The sequence below is a fragment of the Eufriesea mexicana genome, unplaced genomic scaffold (assembly GCF_001483705.2).
Source record: "Eufriesea mexicana isolate 0111107269 unplaced genomic scaffold, ASM148370v2 scaffold3780, whole genome shotgun sequence".
In the NCBI taxonomy this organism is placed as follows: Eukaryota; Metazoa; Arthropoda; class Insecta; order Hymenoptera; family Apidae; genus Eufriesea; species Eufriesea mexicana.
In genome coordinates this window covers 1,324,630-1,350,647 of record NW_016911795.1, presented here as the reverse complement: position 1 = coordinate 1,350,647, position 26,018 = coordinate 1,324,630, and the positions used below count along the sequence as shown (strand labels likewise).

Genomic DNA, 26,018 nt, shown 5'->3' with positions numbered 1-26,018 from the left:
TCTGTTTTTGGAATAAATGTATCTATAAATATAATTACATGCCATTATGATCAAATTTGAACACATATTATATAGTAAGAAAGAAGTACAAGAGAAACAATATTTGTATAATAACAATTTTGAAGAATGAGGACAGTGAGCACAGTGAAAGACTGAGAAAATAGGAGATACAGAGAAGGAAAGAGGAATAAAAGGGAGAGCACGAAAAGAAGAAAGGGAGAAAAATGGAGAGAAAATTTTCAATAATGTACTAAAACGAAATACGTGCAGAGGAAAGTAATATGCAATTTTCGAATTTAAGCTCTCGATCGTGCCATTTAAATGATTCCAATGAGATGTATTTATAATCATGACACTTTTATGCTTTTCAAAGCGCATATGTTAATGTAAACAGAAAAAATAACGAGTACTATTCCCCCCATTGTCAGCTTTTTGCACATATTTCGACAACTCTTGCATATACATTTATCTAATGTAACGGAATGAAAGAAAAAAACGAGAAGAAAACCACTCTCATTTTTTATGTCCGCCAGAACGAACGACAATTTACATTCAATTTTGTCGTTATACACCCTCTATGTCGGTACTTCCTTTTCTCATTTTGTAGAAACGGATTTCATACATAAAACGAACGATGTTTCGGTTCTCATAAGGGTGGTGTACGTAAAACAAAAAAGAAAATGATCAGATTCGACTTTGTTTGAGAGACAAGCAGGTGAGAAGGATGAATGAAAAATGAAGAATATAAGAAGAATAGCGATGAGGTAAATACATTAAAACAGAACACTTTCCCTAATCCCAGCTTCTCCCTGACCCCAAAGTATCCTACTCTATAGATATCTAAATACGTGTAGTTCTTAAATTATTTACTTTAGTTCGAGTGGAGATGCCTGTAAGTGTAATTTACTAAGACTTTTTGTAAATAAATTATGAAATAAACTAGACGTACTTTATCCAAATGACTATAATATGTAGATATGTCTGACTCTCTGATATATAAATTCGTGATCTATGGGAACTAATGATGAGAGTATGAAAATATGTATGTATATGAATATTTTAAATTTCGCGATATTATTACATAGAGAATTTCTAAACTATATGAAAGTTGAGTATGAGACAAACCATTGTACTTGTAGGAGAAACGATAATGTTGCTTTTAGATATAGGTTTTCAATATAAACACAAGGAAGTATTGCGTTTGTTAGAGAATTTATTGTGCCTGACTATTTTAAATATACAATTATCTTTTTTTTATAGCTTGGATTCCAGTTATACGACTTGCTTTGAACATGTACTGTTCTCCATGTTCAAGATCATCGCAATATTTATTTTCTGGCACAGCCACTCCAGAATATCTCTTGCTTCACTCTCCAGGTACCAATCTACCATGGGTGACAAAGTATCTTCATTCTACAGGTAAGATAAATCCATCGTATTGAAATCTGAGTAGGATAAGCATTGAATTTATATATACTAAACAAGTACCTTGTTTACATGTAAAATAAGTTTGTTGTCAACTACTGTTGGAGGTGATAGTAATTGATGTGTCTCCAAAGTCCACTTTACATTTAAGGAACCCCAAGTACAACCTTTCTCAATGAAATATAATCGTCTATAAAAGAAATATAAATTAAGAAGGATATGGAATAAATATATTCTATATCCTATAAATCGGAAAAATAATTTTTATATACATACTGCAGAGAAACAAGAACTATATGTTTCCCGTCGTTTGACAAGGAAGTATGTGCCCAATATGTGTCTGTTTCGATACCGGGGTTTTTATTAATTATACTTAGAAGATTCATTCCTTTTGCTTTATGCATCGAGAATATTTCGACACCCTAGTAACAAATAAAGAAAAAAATTAGTCGCAATTATTTTAATGTTTTTATTCATAAATAACATCATAATGAACTTATAGTACTTTACCTTATATGGATTTGTATACCGTGGTAAACGTATACGTGATATAAACTTATGACCTATTTCTTGTGCCCTGAAACGCAAAATGCAAATATTAATTCATTCAATTTAAATATGTTTTATTAACACTACTACCTTTTTATAATATCTATTATTATTTTCGAGTATGCTTTTGGAGAGGAACTTTCCGAATTAAAAAATATTGACGTTTTTTTCCCCAAAATTTTAAAGAAATATTTTAGTTCTTCTTGATGAATACCTACAAATGTTATCACACACTTAATATTCTTATAAACTATTAGGATATGATATACTAAAATACTATTTTTACTTCTAATAATATAGCATTACTTTATACTCACTACTAATAAAAGCAGTTACTAAGCTGCAAGTTTCTAGTTCAATTTCCGTAGAAAAGGAAGTACGAATTGAAAGACTTAGAGGAGGTACATCTTTATTTCGAATAGATGGTTCCTTTATCTGAAATAAAAAGTGCTTATCTATCATTTACTTCTATATCAAATGGCTACAATTATTTTGTTTCTTTCTTTTTTTCTTTTGTTTTGTTTTTTTTTTCTGCTTTTAACGTACCTTAGACTGAATTAGATGAGTATTAATGTTAAAATTAAAGATTGATATTTGTGTAGTATCTAAAGTAGCATAGCCCAATTGGCATGCCATTTCGTAACTTAATTTTTCTGCTATTTCATCTCCACACAGAATCAACTATAAAATTGTATATGTATAATAAATAAAATGAAAAAATTTTTTTTTTTTAAATTTCACTTTACACTTACCATATTAGGTTCATAGAAATTATCTCCAGGTGATCTAAAATTGTAACCACATTGATTGCCTAAGACAGTAGTGGAACGGATTAAAACATGAAATTGTTGCATAATTTGAACCATATAAGATCGTGATAAATCTAACAAAAGTTCATCAGTATCAATTGTGACAAAACTTCTTTCATAACATGGAAGTCTACAATAAAAACAAAAGTATATATATTTAAAATATATATATAATTAACTAATTATAAATAATTTCCTTTTTATATTAAATTTTGTTATACCTGAGTTCAGCATGCTTTTCAGATCCTCCCTTTTCAGCATATTGAAAAATAAATCGAAGAATATTTGTATAATCTGCTATATCACTAATATTGTAAATATTAGGTCTTTCTGTATCGGCCAACAATATTAAGCGTATTAAGATCGGAGAAATATACATATGTTCTATCACATTCTTCCTTTTAATAGTGGCATTCTGAAATTTAAGTACTATTATGAATTCTAATTATATTAACATATTAATGACAAGAAAGAAAATATATGTACATTATCAGTTTTATTGGAAGGCAAAATATGAATACTGGAAATATCCTTCCTTAATTTCGCCGCAATAGAATACTTAGTTTCTGATTTCTTTGGAATTAAATCAATTAAAGAAAGAAGGAAGCCTTCTTGTAAATTCAGATCGAATTCTCTAACTATGATACAAACATTCCTACAAAATATATTTGATTATAGTAATACAATTATAGAATACTAATAATAATTACGTACTTGTAAATGTCATAATTTAGCTTTCTTTGTTTCAAACATGTAAATTCTATACAATGTTTCAATTTATGATTTCCAGCATAGTTAATAATACTCTTTTGCAAATTTGAATACAAAATTACCGGAAATGTAGTATTACGAATTTGATTATCCACCTAAAAATAACCAATTAATATTAAATAACATAAAAAACTAATGTTAAGTAAAGAAGATTCTTTCGTCATACCTGTATTCTATGAACATATCCTTGTAAATAGGTTAGTGACATAGACTTTCTGCAATGCAACCAAATTCCCGGAGAATATGTTCTTTTTAATTTTCCAAAAAATGGTTTGGTCATATGCATTTTTACAAGATCAATCTGAAAATTTGTTTCTTGTGCTTAAAATGTTATATTTAAAGTTTATAGAAAAACTTACATCAATGAAATTTTCTAATTGTGCTTTTTTACAAGAATTAACATATTTGCTCTCTATCCAAGCACTCAACTCTAATGATAAACTCTTCCATTTTTTATCGAAGTAAAGTTCCCAATGAGCTGCAGAATTTGTTACATTAGCATATACTAATTCTTTTAAGGTCTCGTTAGCTTTTGTTATCTGTAATCATATTAGATTACAAAAATATTTACACTGTTATTTTAATTCATTACTCTATACTTACAATACTGATTCCAATACCAGCAAAAGAAAGAAATATCTCCTTTTTACTAGATTCAGGATCAACAATACTTTTTGCTTTTATAAACACAGTTTCTTGTTGAGTGAATAACAAAATTCGTTGGGCTCCCTCCATATAACTTACCCAATAAACTATCGTTTTATTTACTTGTGTATGTTTCAACACAGATGATTTTACATCATCTTTACAATTGTTGTTGTCATTGTTATAATTTTCAAATTTATTTTCCAAACACGTTGATTTATTTTGAGATTTAATCAAAGAAGTGGAAGATATACCATCATTACAGTTATCAACAATCAACAGTGGTACAATTTCTTGACCATATCCATCCTAGGAATGAAAACAATCATTACATATTGTATTATATTTTTTAGCATATTATAAATTATGTTTTACCTGTTCGAATTTTGCTTTATACCCAGGTTTTTTATTATTGTATACATTCCAAATAAGTTCCCTAGATTTTGTAGGGTCATCCCAAGTATACAATAAACTTCGGAATGGATTTATCAGCACCACTTGACCTAAATTACATTGACTAATTTTTAAAAACAAATCATCACAAAAATTGTCTATTCTTAGTGGTATATCACCCGTTATGTATTTTTGAAATATAATATAATATGGAGAATTAATGCCACCTTTGATTTCTACACTAACTGCTGACTACAAACAAATATATCTTTATATTAATTACATCTTTTTATATAAATATATATATATTTTTTTTAAGTAAATTAATTACATACTCCATTATCCATTCTCAATACTGTTTTTCCCACGTGTGTAATGCTGAAATGTTGCGATACCAACTGACTATTTCTCCATTTTATTCTCATTTTCATTGATTCTGTGACTGGCCAAAATGGTATATTTTGTCCAGACAGAAGATCATTCCACAAATCTGCTTGATCATTTTCTTCCATAAATCTCAGGGTTCTTTTCATTTTGTTACTGATGTAGAAATAGGGAAGAAATGTGATAATCTTGGTAAAATTAGGAGAAAGACGAGAACTTTCAATTTCTGTTAGAATTCTGTACTTTCTTCCTCGTTCTATATCTTTGCATACAATCAATGACATAGAAGTAATTCCTTCCAGTCCAAAGGGTAAAGACCATTCAGATTGATGTGCTCTTAATCTGACTGTAGTTTTCTTATTATTTTTTTGAGAAAATACCATTAGTTCTTCTTCCGGTATTTCATTAATTACATGAGAGTGACACTCCTGAGAATATCGAATTATAAACGTTATGCATATATGTGACACTTTAAAATAAATTATTCACCTGAATGAATAAAGGTAATCCAGATTTGTTTATCATCCAATATTGGGACTGAATAACAACATGCCAACTTGTAATCTTACACAATTCTATGCATAATAAAAATGGTTTAGTCGATTCTAACTCACTATCTGTATTCATTACAACAAATTTTTTTTCCAAATTTGTGTTTAATTTTGTCATTCCGGTCCAATATATACCCAAATAATTTTGAATCTTCAGTAAATTTCAAATATTTAAAATTAAATCAATTTTATATAAACATTTTGTTACAATGATTTATTATATTAACATACATACCTTAAAAATAAATTGAATATCGATATTACAATTCAACGAGTGCATATTTATCCTTTCTCCTGGTTCAATTTTAACTTCATAATTAATAGCAGGTATATGAACATCTATAACGAATGGTAGCTGATTGTTGAATATAAGAGGGGAATGGATGCTTATTACATAGTTTGGTACTTGACAACTTGGTCTTGTGGTCACTGGAATTTCTTTACAGGAAACTTTAACATAAAATACAGATACAGTTTCATCTTCTTTCGTTTTGCAACATATATCCTTAATCACATTCATTGTTGCATTTAATTCTTTCCAATAAATCCCCTCTTCACTTATTTGATATTTCCTAGAATAAAATTTATCTTGTAATATTAAAGTAAATTTATTATTGTATTTATTTTCTACTTACTCTAAATAAGCAGGCAGTATGTATATAGGAAAATGATAAGCTATGTATAAAGGAATACTGTAAGTTGAATCAGGTTCAATGATTGCCATTCTTATGTTGTCATCAAAAGGATTTGTAGGTTTGCCAATACAAGTAAGTCCCAATTTATCTAGTAATGATTTCTTATAATAAAGACTCAATGCATATGAAGTTTCATTTCGAAACTGTAATAAAAATATTCATAAAGTAAAATCATAACGAAATAAATAAAAAATTGCACACTTTACCAGTAAAGGTGATCGAACGGTGATAGTACGATATAAGTAATTGTTAATAGTAGCTTCTATGATTAAATGATAGCGAACTTCATGTCTAATAGGTCGAAGTGGAATCAGGTTACATCCTTGTTTTTTAGGACAATATACCAACACATCTTCAAATCCTATGATTATAATAAGAAAGATATAGATACTTTTTTAGTGATATATTTGTACTTGATAATACCTTTAAAAATAACACGCAAGACTTCACCAGTAATTGTCTTGTATATACTGACTGAAGAATCTTCTTCAAATATTTCTTGCATCGACAATGTGTGATTCTGTAAATTTATGTCTGGATCCGGAAAATCCGTTTCATTGTCGACTAACTGTGGACTTATAAGATCTGACTGAGTCTCCAATTCCGGACTGCTAGGAATACTTGCAGCTGGGCTAATATTATGATAATCCTGACTGGCAATAATTTGAATAGAATTTTTGTTATTCTCCTGTAATAAAAAAAAATGTTCTTAAAAGTTGTTTTATTTGAAAATATATTAACTGAGATGAATGTATTCACTTCTTTTGGAATAAAAAGCACGATTCGGCTCTCATGGCCAATATCGTTTTGAAGATTTAATTTCTTCATACTAGAAAGTACTATTGGTATTCCACTAGTAGCTTGTTGAAATGCGTTCATGATAATATCCATTACGGTAATTAAATTTGGAGTAATTACTACATTGAGTTTGTCTTCTGTGGATGCGATAATATATATCGCCATATCGTTTGATTTTATTGATTCGCGACCAAGTGGTCCAACTGTGATTAAAAGTTTATTATTACAATAAAATGTATGATAATTTTAGTTATAAAAATTATTAAAATAAGTTTTTACAAGAATCCACATTGCATTCAGGTGTCAATTCTAATCCTTCATCTTCATTTGTACTGGAATTTTCACTGTCACTGTCTTCATCTCCACTACTATTACTATTGAATAAATAATTAGAAGTTCTAGTCAACTTTTTTTGTCCTTCATCATCTGTATCAGAATCTTCTTCGTATGTTGAATATAATCCTATTTCTAAAATAGACAGTACTCAATTTAATGATACATTAGTCCAATAAAAAAAAAAAAAATGGTTAATTGGAAACAATATGTAAATACCATTTGATTTTGTTATAGTTAAATGGTCTGGAGTTATGAAAACCATATCTGTAATATCTTGATCAATATTCCTCAAACCTTTTCTCTTGGTCTTGGATGTATCCTGCTTTATGTGTTGGTATGAATCAGTTGAATTTGAATTTATCATGAATGCTTCACCATGATGCATCTATATATACAGTAAAAAATATGTAGGGCAAAAATGTATTGTATTCGATGTTAAGAAACTTACTTTTATTATTAATTTCCATGATCTGTAGGTTATATCATCTTCTGAACATAGATCAATCAGAGGTTCCCAGTTTTTATAGTCCACATTGTAACAGAATGCATGAACTTTGATATTTGATTCTAAACTAAAATCATTGTACCAATCATTAATAAAAGCTGTAATTATGCTGTCTACTTTTATAACAGGAAATCTTTCCACTGAATGTTCTATCTCCAATAGCAAACATAACATTAATGGTTTCAAATTAACAGTTACCACTTGATCACTGCATTCGTAAATTAAATGTGAATCATCTGTAAAACAATCTATAAGAATTACTCTAACACAAAAAATTTGTTTACGTAATAAAATTAATCACCATGTAATTTTTTATATGGTATGTTCGAAATTTTCTTTGGCGTCCACAAATTAGTATGCATATGAAACTCTTCATTTGCATATCTATCTTCTAATTTCACATTGATGCTATCTATAAAGCTTGTAGCTTCGTTCAGTATCTAAATATATATGTAACTTTCATTATCTAAAGTTATGACATTTTATTAAAATTTTGGAACTAAAAAAAGACTAATTATACTAATACTTGCACTGATAAATGTGTGTATAATTTCTACTGAAAGGTGAACATCGATCTTATTCACTGCGATGACATAATTAATATTGAACTCGGGTGCTTCTTCTTTTCTACAAATTTCGATATCGCAGGGACATAGTAACCAATAAGGAATATGGTGCGAATAATTGCCTTGTTTTTTTGATTTGGCCCGCACGTCAGAAAGCGTGTAAACGATTGACGATGAGCAATTATGTCTACTACTTTCTATCGATACTTCGGCTTGTAATACAATCATGTGTGCGTTATTTGTTTTCAAGTCTCCGAAAAATAATATTTCTGGTTTACGTATCCTTACAGATACTGAAGCATCTGGATTACATAAAACATTAATACTTAATTGTAAAGAAATGGTATATTTTTTATATAAACTGAAAAATAATAATAAAAGTGTTAAACTACAATACATATGCATAAATACCTCGTTCCTCTATAAAATATCGTGCATATTTTAATTTATTCTTTTCAGCAGTAATAATATCCCTGCTCTTGATATAAAACAAGTATATATTAAAAAAATGATCAATATTCCCAAATAAGTACTGATTTATATTTAATATAATGGATATATGCTTATATAAAGAATAATTTAATAAATACAGTCACTTACTATTGTAGAATTGTTATTTTCATATCCATGATTAATAATTCCTTCTTCGAACTGATCGCTCGGAAAAGAATCCATAATGTATCGGGTCAGATATATGACGAATGGTACAGATAAGTTTATTCTAACTTCTTGAATAAGTGCATCAAAGCATTTCTCTCCAGTTGGTGCACGAGTGTATGTAATGTCGACAATAGGAGACATTGAAATGGATATACAAGATTCAGGTTGCGTTTCTATTTGTCTTGCTGGTGATTGGATTATTCTGCAATAAAGATGACAACATTAATTAAGAATTACATCAAAATTATAAAATGAAGAAAGAATATCAAAATACAAACCTTTTTATACTTTGAGAGTCTTTTCTAGTGTCTTGTAAAAGGCAGCTCTGGAGAGATAATTTCATTTTCAGACTTCTATCACTGTAAAATGCATATGTATTGATTATCTCTCCAAACGTTAATTTACATAAACCATGATTTAAATCACGAACTGGCGAGCTTAATACCTGCAGTAAATTGAAAATAAATTTAAATTATTTATATGATAGAATAATAAAGATAACTCACCTCCTCAGAATCTAAAAACAAATTTAATTGTAATCCTTCTAAATTTAATTTTGTATTAATTTCACATACAGAATTCTCATTGTGTGTGAGAAAATCTTCCAATTTCTTTACCATTGCATCTTCATTATTTTTTTTCAATTGGCCTGTTATGGCAGATTGTGATTCATTATTGTACATATCTTTGAATAAAATAATTTTAGAAACATTGTCTTTCCACACTAATATACTAGATTTTAGATCTCTTTGGCTTAAATTAATGTACACAAAATCCATAGAACCTTGTATGTTAAATAACCCATATGTTTGAAATTCCATTGCACTACGATATTCTGTCTTCCTATTAATATCAAAATGAATATGCACCGGCTCAATGATTGGTTCCTGTAAATTAAACATTTATTTAAATTTCTTTATTTAAATATCACTTAAGTAAACATTTAAAATAAAACAATTGTTTAAAGTATTATGTCTTACTTGAATTTCCAAATCTCGACTAAGTGTCATAATTGCTCTCGATACAGTCATATTGTTTAATTTTACTAGAATATTATCAATTATTAATTGGTTTGTGTCATTGTCGGTCATTTTAACATTCTGGATAGACTGATCGACTTTTTTGAAAAAATTTTCGACTGATAATACTCCTGTATTTAATACTAGTAGACTTGGAACTTCTTTTCTTTGAGGCAACAGAAATATAGGACCTTGAATATCAATAAAAATGTGTAATTTCGTTGCACTTTTTTTAAATTCTCCAATTCCACCCATAAGTTTGTTAATTAGGTACTCTTTAAATTGGAAACAATATGTAGAAGTAAATGGTGATAAAAAATACTGTGAAAATAAAGAAAAATTTTAACATTATTACTTATAAAATAATAATAATATATAGATATTGAAGTTGTACCTTTAAATCATATAATATTTTACAAATAAGCACACAATTCATCCTCCCAATGGATAGCTTAAATGTTCCATCTGACATCACATCATCCTGCTGAGAATCGATGTCCGATAACGAACTTGTGTATAGTCTTGGCATATGTCTTACGTATTTTAGGTCAAGAACCTTATCCTCTTCTGTAGTTAAAAGCTTGTAAAGAAATATTTAAAATTGTGAATCTAAATTACATTTAGTGAAACATGTAATGAATTGAAAACTTACTTTTGAATAGAGTGTATCCTCGTTCAAGTCTTCAATCGATAGACGTCTAATGTGCGCACGTAACACCATTCTTTCATTGGCATTATAAATGCAATCGTTCTCTAGGCCCAAAACTTGCATTTCTATTAAATCCATATCTTTATCACAAAATCTTACAACGAGAACGCTAAGTCGGGCAGAGTAGTTTAGCTTTATAGCACCTAAAAAGTATAAAATATTAAAAAAATGATTAATGACAAATAAAATTTTTTGAATACTAATTCTTTACCAGGAGGAATAGGCGGATCGTCTTCTTTTGTTTTCCATTGTACAATTTTATAACATGTACTCTCCATGAAGTTGAACAAATTCTTGTTTTCAAAAATGCTAAAAAAAATCTATCACCCACAATTGTCTCTTATTAAATGATAATAAAAATATAAGTACTTACTTCATTAAATTACACCAGTATTCGCGTAATTTTAATAATGCTGGTCTATGAAAATTTATATTAATATTCCATATATTTATAGCAAGAGACCTTTCAATACTTTTGAAGTGAGACTTGAAATCGGGACAGTTCGATTTGACCTAAAAAAGATGTCAATCCAGAAAAATTAAATAAACAAAAAGAAATTTGAATTTCATCACAAAGTACCTTACGATATGATACAACAAAAACTTCATGTGGTTCTTCTGTAGATATTAATTCCAAATATGATCCAGTAACTCCAGCATTTGTTTTATCTACCAAAAGAACAGATCCTATACCAAATTGTATAGCAGGACCATATTCCATTATCGCAGTTTCAAGATACAATGTATGTAATCTTAAATTCAAATATGGTTCTTCTCTTCCACAATGAATAATTCCCAAGTGAACTGATATCTAAACATTTGGAAGTATAACTAAATAATATTACAAAATTTATTTTATAATATTAAATATTAAATTAAATTTAATAGAAAATTATATATAAAAAATACCTCTCCAATAGCAAATCTCAACAAGAAATTGATATGATTATATGGAGATATATTGTCATCGAATCCAGACAAACTTATGGTCTTTGATAATAATTCTAAATCTTCTTCACTAACTTCAGAAGATACAACACTTCTATTGCATAAAAGAAATAAATTGCACATATAATTTATTTGTAATAAAATAATTGCACCTTATCCAGATATTGAAAAATATATTCTGTACATTAGTATTTAATCTTACTTCGTTACCTATCAAGTTTATGAACATGATTTGTCAGAAGATCCTTAGTTACGTGTGTGAATTTGTTTTGTATCGTTTCAATTGATGATAAACATACACTATCTTGTACATTTTTAAGCTCTTTGATCGATGTGAAAATCTTGTTCAAACTTTTTTTAGAAATATACTGTTTTAAATCACCTTCATATTTTTCTATGTTCTGTTGATATGCCAACAGTAATAAATTTAAGAAATAAACAATCAATCGTATTTTATTTTCTGATAAATTAAATTTTATACTCGAAATAGAAACATTGACTTTAATCCTAAAAGATGATACAATATAAGAGTATAGTTATAATAATATACTTTAATATATCAAAAAATTAGAAGATACCTTGGTAACTGATGATATTCTGGTTTTATACTGCATGAAATAGTTGTAGTTGCTTGTACCTTTGATAGAAAATGATATTCAGAATCCTTTTTTTTCCTTGCTGATCTCCAATCATCTCCTGTAATAAAATAAAAAATATCTTAAGTAAACGTATTAAAGTTCATAAAAAGAATTAGTAAAGTTATTGAGGAGATTCCTTTTGAGGTTCATGGATTTTGTTTATTTTTATCTTTTCCTTTTGAATAAATTGGCTGTTCCTTTAATTTCCGAAATATTCGCAAAAGGCTTTTGATATATTATTGCATCGAATATTGCACATTATGACAATGATAATCGATATATATACACATATACTTTGGACATATACATGCATACAGAGTTAGATGTATGATATTAAAAGCTTTTTCTGAACATTTCAGAAACTAAAATCGACTACTTATTATATGTTTATAAATGAAAAAATTGTTCAAAATATTGATTTCTACAACATATTTAAAAATAAATAAAATTTATGAATAAGGACCTTTTTGATAACTTCTCTATAGTGTTTATAAAAAAAGAAATAGTAACCAGAGTGACAAAGTAGTATTTGAGCACCAGAAAATACAATGTGAATTCTGTCATATAGTAATTCTTCCAATTCCATGAGTGTTGCATCTTCAAGTTGCAAGTTGGTAGCTTGAAGTTCGTTATATAAATTCATATTACCAAAATCCACTACAAGAATGTGTCCACCTCTGAAATGCCTTTATGTTACTTCCAAAGTCGAATAAATTAAAAAATTTATCAATATTTTGTATCATACACACTTCTGTATTGATCCATGTTCGGGAAATACGATGTATGGTCCTTTAACATCTACTTTGAAACTGATTCGAAGCATTTGAGATATCATATTATCTATTAAAATCAAAAATTTCCTTTTCATGTGTTCATACAATTCGTACACCCACAAAATTGATGTCTGAATATATGAATCATTAAATTTAAAAAATTTAATGATTTCCATCATTGCATGCTAAAATGTAATAAGGTATCATTTTGCATGGAAATAAATAAATATTTTTATGTAAGTTTATCATGTAACGATATAATTACATAATTATAAGTCACTTCTACAGCTTCCAGCTTTATAGAAACATCAAAAGTGGGATCTACGTTTTTTCCATTTTTCTCAAAATCTACTGCTAAAAAATTTGTTGATACATTCCCTGTCAAAATAAGTAATAATAAAATAAATAATAAAATTTAATCCTTAATAAATTAAATTTTGGTACCTGTTAGAACATTGTCCACCATAATTAGTGGCACTAGATCATCTTCTGCCGAAATACCTTCAATTACAAAACTTTCAGCTCGAGCAGACACTTTAAAAGCAGATACCACAGGTCGTATTTCAAAACTTGTCAATAGCTGAGTTATAGTTACAACAAGGATTTCTTTATTATGATTTAAAAGACTTAAACAACAATTTGCTAAAGTAAAATTGAATTTATAATCTAAAACAGGATATAAAAAATTATTACTGTAATATACTTATTTAAATTGAATTAATCTGATAAATTGTACCAATTGGTTGAGGTAATTTTTCCAATTCTATCTTTCTTCCTGAATCATTACTAACATGATGCAACTTTTTAATATTTTGTCCTTGCATGCCATTATCTTGCACATTTTTAACTAAAACTTTTTTGTGTATTGAAATATTGATATTCATATTTTGATGTTTTTCTTCAATTATTTTATTTTTCAATTCTTGTTTGGCATGTTCTCTGGCTATTACTATATTTAAAATAGTCAAACAATCTTCGTATTTTTGTAAATCCAGTTTTAGTTCTGCGTCATTCGGTCGGAGCAAACTTTGTAAACATGCTTCTTTGTACTTTCTGTAGTTTTTTCTGTGTTCAATAATTCTTGTCCAAGTATAAGGTTTAACATTATAATCTAAAACCGAATTATAAGCATATTTCCACCAAGCTGAGGGATTATTTTTAACAATTTCACATGGACGATATTTTACATATGGTCTGAAATAATATTTTATGTGATAACATTATAAATAAAATAGACAAAAATGTAGTAATTAACATACATACTTGTTAATAATTGCACGTAATAATGAATTATAAAGATAACAAAAAGTAATGTATTGTACTTTGGAAACTTGCATTGCTACATCATGAAGGACAATATCAACCAACATGCGAGATGTTTGTGCCTCATTTCCTTTATGTATAATTACTTTTATTTTTGCAGTAAATGGTTTCAATACTACAACATAATATTCTTATTTCCTTAACTATACTTAAACAAAAAGCTATGTTTTTAAATAAAACAATAAACTTACAAAATTGAAACTCTTTATTCTTCATGCCAAAGGTTTGCAAGGCTCTGTGCATTGTACTTTTCCATGCTAGAAAACTGGATATGTCCCAATTACATTTGATGCATGTAAGTGCAGATTCTGTATCATGATCCATATATATGCTTAATGATTCTGCCCTTATTAATTGATAAATTGTACTCAAATTATTAGTACAAATACCAGGTTTCCATTTACTATTATATAAAAATATATTAGATGTATATCATATTAAAAAGATGATAACAAAAATAAAATGTTTACCTATTTGTAGTCATTACTGAAACACTTTGAATACAAATACCACAAGCACATAGAGTTTCATTTAGCTGTTCTTCATATCTAATATGTATATTATTTATTGTAATTTGAAAGTTTTTTGTTACTGATGCCAGAAAATTATTAAATAATTCTAAAATAAATTATATAAGTGAAAATATGATACAAACAATTGGACAAATTTATGAACTACCTGTTTTAAATGCTTCATCTTCCTTTAAATCTTCTAATATCTTCTTTTTTTCTGCTCTTATCAACTTTTTTTGTATTTCTGCATCATATGGACCATAAGCAGCTGGTACAGCTACTATATAGATATCCTTAAAAAAATTGTCATATTATAACTGAATATTATTTGACATCAACTAAAGAATGTAATAAACAGAAAAAATTTGCATATATTTTCTTACCTCAATACAAAGAATAATTGGTTGAGAAAATAGACCAGACCATGGTATCTTTAAAACAATCTTTCCTATCAAACCAACTTCTACTTTAATAGGCAAACCAAGCTGATACTATAAATTAAAAGATATTATCATTTTTAAATTATATTTTTTTTTCTTTAGTCACATTTAATAAAGATATTTAATATAAAAATAAAATATATTTACCAAAGCTTCGGGTTTCAACTTAAGATCAGTAAGGCAAGTATCGCCAGAAAAGATACCAACGTTAAACTGTTCCGTATCCAAATCCTCAATATACTTCCCCAGAAGCCGATTTAAAAACGTCGCTATTGCACCTTCGAACATTATTCTGCATTTAACTAGATATATTATATTGTTTATTTATCGCATTCGGTGCAACACGGTTTTCTAACACGAGTTCTTCTCATAACCTTAAGAAATTTGTAAAATAAATTCTGTCATGCGCGAAACTACAGGATTTTATTGATCTTGCTTCCTTACGATTTGGAATTCCGGGACTAGCGCCGGATAGGACATTTCTATGGTTCTCTGGAAAAACTTCATATGTCATAATTCTGAAAAATTCAAATTTATTCGTTAATTAAATTGTAAAACACATAATTCACATATTTATGAAAAAATAATATTGATAAAACAAATCTAATGTCTTTAAAAAACTTAGGTAGCTTAAATGAATACTAATAAAAGGAATTGATATTCAGAACTTCAAAATATACCTTAAAAATAAAAATATATAACATGTGACGTTTTTCCTTAGAACCACAAATTTACGTACAATTGTCTCCACTTACTCAAAAAATGTATACTGAATTTTACTGAACAATCTCAATAATTTATACAGTTTTTTAAATAATTTTTCAAATATATTTGCATTTATTAACATCGTAGAAAAACAGAAAAAAATTATTTAGAAAAGAATGTTTTTGCAAATAGAATTATAAAAAATAAAACTTTTTGAAGATCGTATTATCATTGTATTTTAGAAAACACCATTTAACACAAATTGTTAATATCATAATTAAAAAAAAAAATTTAGTAACAGACCCAACGCTTTTCAAAAATTAAAAGCCATTGTAGGACATATAAACATAAATCTATGTAGCATTCGTTTATTTCTGTATCGTACAAGATCGATGAATTCAAATATTATATACAGTTACATTAAACTATGTGTGTGGAGAAACGTTTAATAAATGAATAAAGTACGGCTTTGTTTCCTACCTATAATGCATTAAATTTGACGCTGAAAAATATTCATCTCAATGAGTATGATTATGATTGCGGTTGCTTATATTAATTACAATAGCAATTATGCGTATTATCATTCATTAAGATTTTTTCTGTACATGTAGCAATGCTATAAACCAAACCATGTTCACTTTCATGCAGATTCGTTTTTATAACTTACTATTTGGAATGTAATCATTTTTTTTTCAACTATTCTCTTTTAGTTTGCTGGACCAAAGAATATAGAAAATATTCATAAACACCTAAAATGCGTCATACATTTGTTATATACAGAGAAATATACATTATGCAGGTATTTTTTTAATTTTAATATTTTTAAACAGTTAAATGCTTTGTTTCTCCTGTATTTGGATCTACTATGACTTTTTCTTTGTAACTGCTCATAGCAGAAGAACAACCAAAGGAATTTGTATCGGTAAACGGAAAGAATCTTCCGTCCGCATATTCCTTAAAAAGTAATTCGGCAGCCTTTTGTTTCTCCTCCTTCCCATTTGAAGCGATTTTCCTCATTGTCAATGTTAATAATTCTATAATAAGATAGGATTCTGGTTTATAAAGTCTTGTAAAATGTAATCTAATGTGTTCACCGACATTCTCATCTTTTCGTGGTATATAATCACAATGAGGACAAGATGGCGTCATTCTTTCGATACCATGTCGACGCTTATGGGCATCCATCGCATCTTTGTCACAGGTAGAAAATGGACAACTTTGGCATCGTAACATCTCTACTTCGTCATTAGAAGATAAAAGTATCCCTTTCTTTTGTAACAACATTAAAGACTGCTTATCTTGATTTGAGGCTTGTGCTCCACCAAAATTTAACATTGACATCCCATTTGTAGATATGACTGATGTTGAATTATTGGATGATTTAAGCGTTTTTCCGGAACGTGAAAGAGAACCTATATTATCAGAAATGGTATCACTGTCAATTGTAATAGTATCATCCTCAAATTGTCTACGTGAAGCTTGCGCCTCGGCATTTGCTTGATGTTTCTTTAGATGTTGAATATAATTGGCGTAATATTTGACGGAGTAATCGCAGGTATCGCAACGATATCTTTGTTTTGCACCATGCAGAGTTAAATGAACTCTGTACTGTTCTCGTTTCTCGAAAGCAGAAGGACATTTATGACATTTGTATCGCTTTTCTTTTAATCGGCCATTCCTTAGATAACCAGGATATACAAAATTAGGATTTCCACGCATAAAAAGTCCAAATTGTGGATCAGGAAGAGGGGTCAAATTTGAAGTTAAGTTGCTCGTTTCGTTTTGACGTCGATGAACTACCTGATGTTTCACCAGATTTTGAGCTGTTTTTGATGAATAGTCACACTCCGTACATTTAAACCTATTGTTCGACCCATGCAAAGTCATATGATATTCCAGAGCGTCTAATTTAAAATAACGAGCCGGACATTTGGCACAAGTGAACACTTGATTTCCAGTTCGCTGATTCGTATTGTTAATACTATTATTAAAACCATTATTCGAGGTTTCTGTAACTTCAACTACAATCCAAGCAACAGTAGATGTTGAATTACTTGAGTCTTGACTGTTTGCTTCAACACACGCTGTGGTAGGTGGGGGATATCGCTGTGAATGGCCGTATAGAGACAATAAATATTTGGTTCGTTCTTGATATTCTGTAGAATGTGCTTTCTGGTGAGCTAAAAGATGAGCTGTTTGTCTAGCAGCATAGGAACACCATTGACATGAATAAGCTAATTCTGTAGAATGATATCTTAAATGGATTCTTAATTCCTTTTCGCAGAGAAATCGCGCTGGACATTTGCTACAACAATGCACAAGTCTTAAATCCCGCAGATCAGGTTCAGAACCTAATACAGGAGAATGAGTGAAGCCAAGAAGCGCAGCTAGATCGCTTAATTGCTGTGAATCTGGTCTGGAATCGTCTACCAAACAATGAACAGTACCTAACGATCCAGAATGCATGTCTGTATGTGCGACCATAACTTCTCGTCGAGTGCAAGTAAAACTACAATCTGTACAAGCAACTATAGGACCATTACTAGGAGAATCAAGATGCATAGTCTCGTGATCTCGAACTTCTGCGCGTCGTGAAGATACAAAGGGGCAGTGACGACATTTTAACATTTTTGCAAGTGTACCATCTGGTCGGGACACCCACACTAGTGGAGCTTCAGGCAGTGCTCGGGTATCAAGGAGTAATGGTGGTGGTGGTGGCGCACCAGAATTCTTCGAAGTATTCGTGAAACAAGTCATGTTATTTTGCGTCGTTATGTGTATTACTTGTTCTGCAGGTTTTTCTTGCTTCATGCGACTAATACCTGAAACAATAATTTTTAACCAAACAAATAAATTATTTTTTTTCTTAACTAAAATGTAAATTAGATTTATAATTACTGATAAAAAATTTGGTTAACTTACTAGTATCGGTGCTTAAAGTTCGACGTACTTTAGACTTAGTAGCGAAATTATAGTCCATAGATTGTTGATGTACAACAGCAAGTTCTTCTCCGTGAAGTCTAACGTGATCCAAAAGTTCTCTATAGCAATAAAATAAATATTTTTCAAAAATATAAATTTAAGCGTATAAAAATTAACTTAATTAAATAGTTAAATTAGGTATATAAATACATACGCTTTTGTGCTAACATAATATGGACACAAATAACATTTAAAAATGGCTTCCAAGTTTGGACGATGATGAATTCTATGCATCGATAAAGTCGCTGCATCAGGTGCAGAAAATGGACAATCTCCACACCCAAATGCATTCTATAAACACATATAGAGCACAAGTATATTATTTTTCTGATATATTAAGTAATACTAATAACACTGTCCAACAAATTTTAACTTTTCCTCTTTTTACAATATGCATTGGGTGATTTTTGTAGAGTTACTCGCCCTGAACTCTGTTTACAAATCCGTAAGCAGAATTGTTGTCCTACCATCAGTTTTCGAAAAAATCGAATTTTTGTAAAAATTGTCGATTTTTAACAAAAAACGAAGTATTGCATGAAAATTAGGAATGTTAGAAAACAATAATTGGTTTCAAATGACAAAGGAAAATCCCTAAATATATTAATATCTATAATTATAATATTTTTGTTTCTGTGTAATATTTTTACATTTTAATTTTAGAATTTTAATTTTGTTTCTGTGTATTATTTTTATATTTTTACGAAATTTTATTTATCTAATATGAATTTCCTATACTTCATTTTTTTTTTAAATTGATAATTTAAAAAAAAAATTCAATTTTTTTTAAATCTGAGGGTGATACAACAATTCTGCATACGGATTCATATTCAAGGCGAATAATTCTACAAGAACCACTCAACGCGTATTGTAAAAAAAAAAATCGCGTTGGACAGTATAATCATTAAAATAAATACATACTTTTTCATCTCCAAAACGTTGTTCAGATTCACTATGAGACTTAACATGCATAGACACGGTTTCTCTATTTGAGTGTCTAAAGTTACAACGCTTGCATTTCCACATTGTGCGTTTATTTTCTTCTGTGATCACAACCGATGTGGATCCACTCAAACCAGCCTGTGCATGAGACGAAATCAAATTGTTTTTAAGTAAAGATTGCCCTCGATTTCGGGCAGCAGCTTTAAGAGGTGGCGGTGATTTTAATCCGATATTAATGGTGTTAAGATTATGATTTCCTTCGTTTGCAGATACAATCGAAATGGGAGTAGACGCGATGTCCGATGTTTGGAGATATTCGTTGCTATTCATTATCAATAATTTAGTTGGAGGTTCATCGGAATTTGTTTCTTCTACACTATGTTCTTCTATGTTTTGATCATCCCACGACTGTTGCTCGACCTAGAAGAAAAGATAAGAAGTTTACACAATGTAATATAGAATTTTTTTTTACATATAAGTGATACACTGCTGCACAACGAAGAACAACTTATTACTCAGCAAAAAAATAACTACTCGGCACACTGAGAATTTCTTTTGTAGTAACAAAAAATAAAGTTTCATATAAAATGCAAAATCACTTTTAGTGATATGGAACATTTGAAATGTTATTGTGTCGGTTTTAATTACTAAGAATATGCTTGTAATTACAATAAGATTAACATCATAATACCAATCAAGTGTCCAAGCGCTTCAACATTTGCTTTTTTCTTTTTTTTTTCTTTCTTTCTTAATTCAACTCAACTTTTCTGATTATTTGTAAGGATCATCACACGTGCTTGTCACGAGAAGGAAATTCGTTACAAAGTAATGTCAAGAGAAACTATAAAAAAATATCAGTGCGCCTATGAAAATCGACAAGCACCCTTTTTTCCACTAATAAAAGAATTTAAATGTAAGTGAAATTTATGCTTTCACCTGTGCAAGATATTTGTTATACTTGGAATAATTCCGTCGACCTGTTTCATCCGTCATAAGTACCCTGGCAGTCATATGAACTGGATCTTTAGCTGCTTTAAGTTTAATATGTTTTGTGATGTCCCACCGCCAGTTAGAGCGATATGCGCACAGGGAACACTCGAATGGCTTCCGATTTAAATGACCGACAATATGAACATGAAAACGACTTGCGGTGGATGCCCAAAATGGACAATGCGGGCATTTGAATACCCGTCGGCCACTTGGATGCGTCGAGGAGTCTTCAACCTGACAAAAGATTTGACTACCTTTATCAAAATTAAGTATTAACACATTCGGAAACACAACCGTCTATGGTCTCGACTGCCATAAGTAACATTTAAAGCACATTCTTAATAATAAAAAAATGTATAATGTATAAATAGTAAAAAACATATATGTATCAACATAATTAATAGTAGCCTATGATTGCGTTGCATACTTTGAAGAACAAAAATTGATATATGTTAAGCTAATTTTAAATATATTATTCTAATGGCCGTACAGGGTGCTTACAATTAACATATTTCAAAATATAGTTGACACGAATTAAAAAAATAGTCAGATCTGTTGACTCTCGTATTGCAATTTTTTCACGATGTTATTATTATTATTCGTTCGTGTGCGTGTGTTCATATTATTCATGTGCACGCGATAAGTAAATATTATTATTTCTGTGAAACACCATACCGATGATCCAGAAGAATTGACTCCGCTGAGATTAATGTCCCAATCCATTTGCGCTGGGAATGCATATTCACCGCGATACGAGGTCACACGGAGTTCTGAACAATTTGATAATTTTTCTAAGCTATTGTGTATTGTCGTATCGTTGCTTGTCGAGTGACAACACTGCATATGCACTTGTAGATCAGTCGAACTTTTGCAACGTCTCCTGCACTTCGGGCAACGCGTTGTGCCCACAGATACACTGAGAGCAGTGTGATGTGTTTGTTTGTGACAAGCCAGCTCTTCCATGCTACTAGCTTTAAAAGTACACCAGCATTTCAAATCGTTCGTAGTACTTACAGCTACCTCCGGCACTCCATTATTAATTGACGCTGTCGTTGTAAGCTTTTCCTTAAGCTTATCAAAGAAGGACGCATTTTTTTTTTCAAATAAATCTGCCGCATTATTCGCATCCTTCTTTAAGTTGCTGGTCTGTGGAAAATTTATTTAAATTAAAATATCATACAGGCGATAATTAATAGAAAAAAAAAAGGAGTAACTAACTTCTTTATTCCCATACAATTTCGCCAGTTCTGTGTCTCTTGCGATTTGCGCGAGTTCCGGTCTTACTCTAACACGCGGAACTTTTAACAATGTTGTTGAAGGTCCACTAGAGGTAATATTATTTAACTTAGCAGGACTTAGAGGTATTAACATTGGCAGTGGTTTCCTGGATTTATTTGGTGTAATTGGAGCATGACATTCTGCTAAGTGTCGTTGCATCTCAGAATCCCATGCAGTGATAAACTGACAGCCTTTTTCTTCACATTTTAATGCTATACATTCTGCATTAGCTATTGCACTCCTTTTATCTTCCATAGATTGATCAGAAATGAATGAATCACCAGGGCTGATTGAAACTGTAGTACTACCAGATATGTGTAGTGATTCCCGGAAATCACTTGCACCCACCTGAAATTGATATATTTTTAATGCCTTTCTAATTATTAATTATTATTTATAAGATAAATTATCATATTACCTGATTATAACGTTTAGGACTATTTCTTGGTTTGCGTTCAAAAGGTGTATTAGATTTACGATTCGTTTGACCCACAGGAGGTTCATGATGATTAGTTTCGTGTACTGTTAAACTTTGTCTAATATCAGCAGTAAAATTACAGGCACGGCATTGAAATGCTCCACCACCTCCATGATTTCGAGTATGCCTATCTAAATTCCACTACAAAAAAATTATTTTATTAGTATTTTATCAAAAAAAAAAAAAGGATATTAATTTACTATATTTTGTAAAATTTGTATTAACCTTGTATGGTGTACGAAAATCACAGGCATCACACTTAATCATTGGCATTGAGTGATACTTCACATGTTTTGTATATCGAGCACGTACATGTGTTACATAAGAACACTTAGCACACCGGAAAAACCTTCTCTTTAAATGATGTACTCTCTGATGAGTTTCAAGATCCCTTGAGTTTAATCCAACATATGAACACATAGAACATCGATTTCCAGTATCACGTATGAATTTTCCCTAAAAATTATTGTATTTCTCATTAGAAAATGTCTTAAATATACAAATATTATTTTAAAATACTTTGTATAGAAAGAAATTTATTCAAACATCAGTTGATGATATATTATTAATAATACATTATTACTATATTATGTTGCACATTATCATTAATATATTAAATATATTTTACTTTTAAATCTATACAATTTGCTATTTCTCAAAATAATATTAAGTCTGGTAATATTAATTCAAAAATGAATAAAAATACCCATTCAATTTTTATTTGATAAAATTAATAAATAATATTTTAGTATAAATGTAATTGCTACAATTCTTTTAAAATAATATACCTTCTGTTTATGCTCTTTTTTCAGATGATCGAGATATGCTTTAAGACTCGACAAAAGCTTCGAAGGTTTACATGTTTTACACTCGTAACTTTGCGAGGGTCCCGAACAATCGAACCCCTCATGTTCATGCTTCAGATTGTTCTTTATAGGGCCAACGTCTTTGACACTGTACGAAATGTCCTCGGTATCACTCTGCAATTCGTGTTCCCTCATCACAATTTCCTGACGATTTTCTTTAAGGTTACCTTCCTTATGTGGTTCCGTTTTGAGCTGCTGGGGTCGTGGACGAAGTGCACGCAATCGGGGCAGTCTTCCTGACATCTTGGACGAGATCCGTTCTGTCCAACGTCTGTTCTCTTGTAGCCCTATCGCGCATCGAGATATCCTTTTATTTCTACTTCATCTTTTGAATCGTATATCAGCGTAAAAAGAGAATAACATTCACTTCTTCGTTGATCTACACCTTTTTCTCCTTCTCGATGACATTAACGTGAAGCCACTTTATATCGCGTATACATCCTTACAGAGGTGAAAATTTTAAAAACGGTTTCGTTAGCGATTATAAATTACAGAATCGGAATAAGTTTTCATATCAAGCATAATTTTAAAGAAAAAATTTATCAAATTTTTGTCCATCAATTTATCGAATTGCGATAACAAACTGCTGGTGCACGTTACGGAAGTGCGAGTACAGCACGCTCGGTGGTCGCGCGATCTAGAGGCTATAGGCGCCATTTTTTCTTTACTAGTAAAACTGCTGACGAGGAAAACGATCAACATTCTCACGAAGAATTCTTATTTTTGTAAGATTACGTCGCGAAGTAAACTTAAAGGTTAAAACAATATAGTTTGATCAAATTTTATCCATTTCTTATACATTTGATTCTACAACATTATTGAGATAACAATAGAACTTGTGACCTCATTAATACTTCATACAATAACATCGATTATACAAGAAGTTCTTTAATTTATATATTGTTTAAAATTATTAACATAGATATAAAAAACTAAATTTCTCTAGAAAATAAAAAACTTAATATACCATTATATGTATCTTATATAAGTTTTCGTTCAGTACGGTTAGTTTGAATCAACAGTAACATACAAAATCTTTACATATATTTTTGAAAATATCTATTCTACCATTATTATGCTCACGTTTTGAATATATAGAATATATAGAATATAATAGAATATAATAAAAGTTGATTGATCTTCTTTTCATTTGCAGTAGCTACTTGTTTGACATCTTATATGTAATTATATTCAATAACTCATCTTTTCTATTCCTGACATCCGGTTTCTCTGATACTATGGTCAATCGCAACGAGTCAATGTATAACTGGAACGTCATATTATTTTATGCATGAAGTCTTCTCTTTCTTTTATAACTTCTACAAAGATCAACTCAATATTTTTTTTCTTTTTTGTGATAAAATGTATATTTTCTTTGTTATTTCAATGAATGTTAAATAAATTTCGCTAACACGAACGATTTAAGAAGAAAGATGGCATAAAAATAACAGAGAGAGAAAATCGGTTTTTCGACACGCGTATGCGATTTCTGTTTCTCCAAGTGATTTCCGGTTTACAGTCAAACGACGATTTGATAGGTATCGTTTAGAGCGTATACGCGTGTGTGCATACCACGAATCAAGAAAAACAGGGAGGAAATTAAATACTCGATTTCGTTGACTAAAAAACAAACCTCGAGCAGTTAATTCACTGGAAGCAGGTTATCTTCTGATTGAGTGACCATTGTAAATAGATATGCCAATAAATCCACGATCTCGTATCAATCGATTTATGCAGCCAACCAGGAACACCGAATTTAACATGATGTTTAAGATTTTCAATGTTAAAAAAAAATAGGATATGCTCGTTGGACCCTTGTTTCCTCCCTGCTTTTCCTTCCTTTTTCTTTCTCAACACGGTTAGCTCGATTTATCTTGGTACCGCAATTTATCTTCGAATACCTCGTCATCGGCGCTAACAGTAGCCGACAAAACGAAGGATGAATTGTAGAAAGACTACGAATAGAGAGAACCAGCCCCTCCCTCCTCTTTCACCAACTCGTACAGAACGATAGCGATGCCGAAGTGGCGCAGGTCGGGCGCCATCTGCAATTCCAATTCTGATTCTGGTATCCATAAACTCCTCACACGCCCCCACTTCCTCAATCTGGTTTCTCCTGCAGCCCTCGATACAACTGCAGGAGAACAGAATGAACTGATGATGACGATGGTTAACTCGTTAAACATAGAAGATATATTATCTTAATGTTAAAAAATATCTCCGTATTGAGGATATGCAAGATTCATGAGACTAAGTTTTAAGAACAAAATGACAACAATATGATTTTACTTGTTATTTTACTTTAATTATTTTGTATTACATCATAGCTTT

At 29.9% G+C, this 26,018-nt stretch overlaps 2 protein-coding genes across 2 annotated transcripts; both read right to left on the bottom strand.

Moving 5' to 3' along the window:
* Positions 1 to 1,143: 1,143 nt before the first annotated feature.
* On the bottom strand, positions 1,144 to 15,737 carry LOC108551185 (vacuolar protein sorting-associated protein 13C). Its single transcript, XM_017905237.1, is given in 51 exon segments — positions 1,144 to 1,413; positions 1,489 to 1,615; positions 1,702 to 1,847; positions 1,936 to 2,002; positions 2,065 to 2,188; positions 2,292 to 2,403; positions 2,521 to 2,655; positions 2,727 to 2,913; positions 3,005 to 3,198; positions 3,270 to 3,438; positions 3,498 to 3,649; positions 3,721 to 3,855; positions 3,914 to 4,093; positions 4,158 to 4,508; positions 4,575 to 4,844; positions 4,928 to 5,404; positions 5,466 to 5,678; positions 5,763 to 6,099; positions 6,163 to 6,365; positions 6,429 to 6,598; positions 6,601 to 6,907; positions 6,982 to 7,223; positions 7,300 to 7,488; positions 7,573 to 7,741; positions 7,805 to 8,109; positions 8,163 to 8,301; positions 8,392 to 8,729; positions 8,839 to 8,905; positions 9,028 to 9,289; positions 9,366 to 9,532; positions 9,594 to 9,974; positions 10,068 to 10,427; positions 10,501 to 10,686; positions 10,759 to 10,958; positions 11,027 to 11,124; positions 11,189 to 11,328; positions 11,396 to 11,626; positions 11,725 to 11,857; positions 11,974 to 12,270; positions 12,342 to 12,459; positions 12,912 to 13,078; positions 13,151 to 13,359; positions 13,440 to 13,552; positions 13,619 to 13,840; positions 13,911 to 14,368; positions 14,438 to 14,612; positions 14,689 to 14,900; positions 14,968 to 15,115; positions 15,176 to 15,302; positions 15,393 to 15,500; positions 15,597 to 15,737. Coding segments are annotated over 51 exon segments (10,299 nt in total). The 3' UTR covers positions 1,144 to 1,272.
* An 858-nt stretch (positions 15,738 to 16,595) lies between these two features.
* LOC108551332 (zinc finger protein 91) lies at positions 16,596 to 24,194 on the bottom strand. The gene is made up of 11 exons (XM_017905470.1): positions 24,073 to 24,194; positions 23,610 to 23,994; positions 23,047 to 23,277; positions 22,762 to 22,962; positions 22,284 to 22,691; positions 21,741 to 22,211; positions 21,012 to 21,299; positions 20,055 to 20,495; positions 19,291 to 19,427; positions 19,077 to 19,195; positions 16,596 to 18,976 (listed from the first exon to the last, which is right to left on the bottom strand). Exons 1-11 carry the CDS (start codon positions 24,093 to 24,095, stop codon positions 16,977 to 16,979), a joined length of 4,704 nt encoding a protein of 1,567 aa, XP_017760959.1. The 5' UTR covers positions 24,096 to 24,194; the 3' UTR covers positions 16,596 to 16,976.
* Positions 24,195 to 26,018: the final 1,824 nt, after the last annotated feature.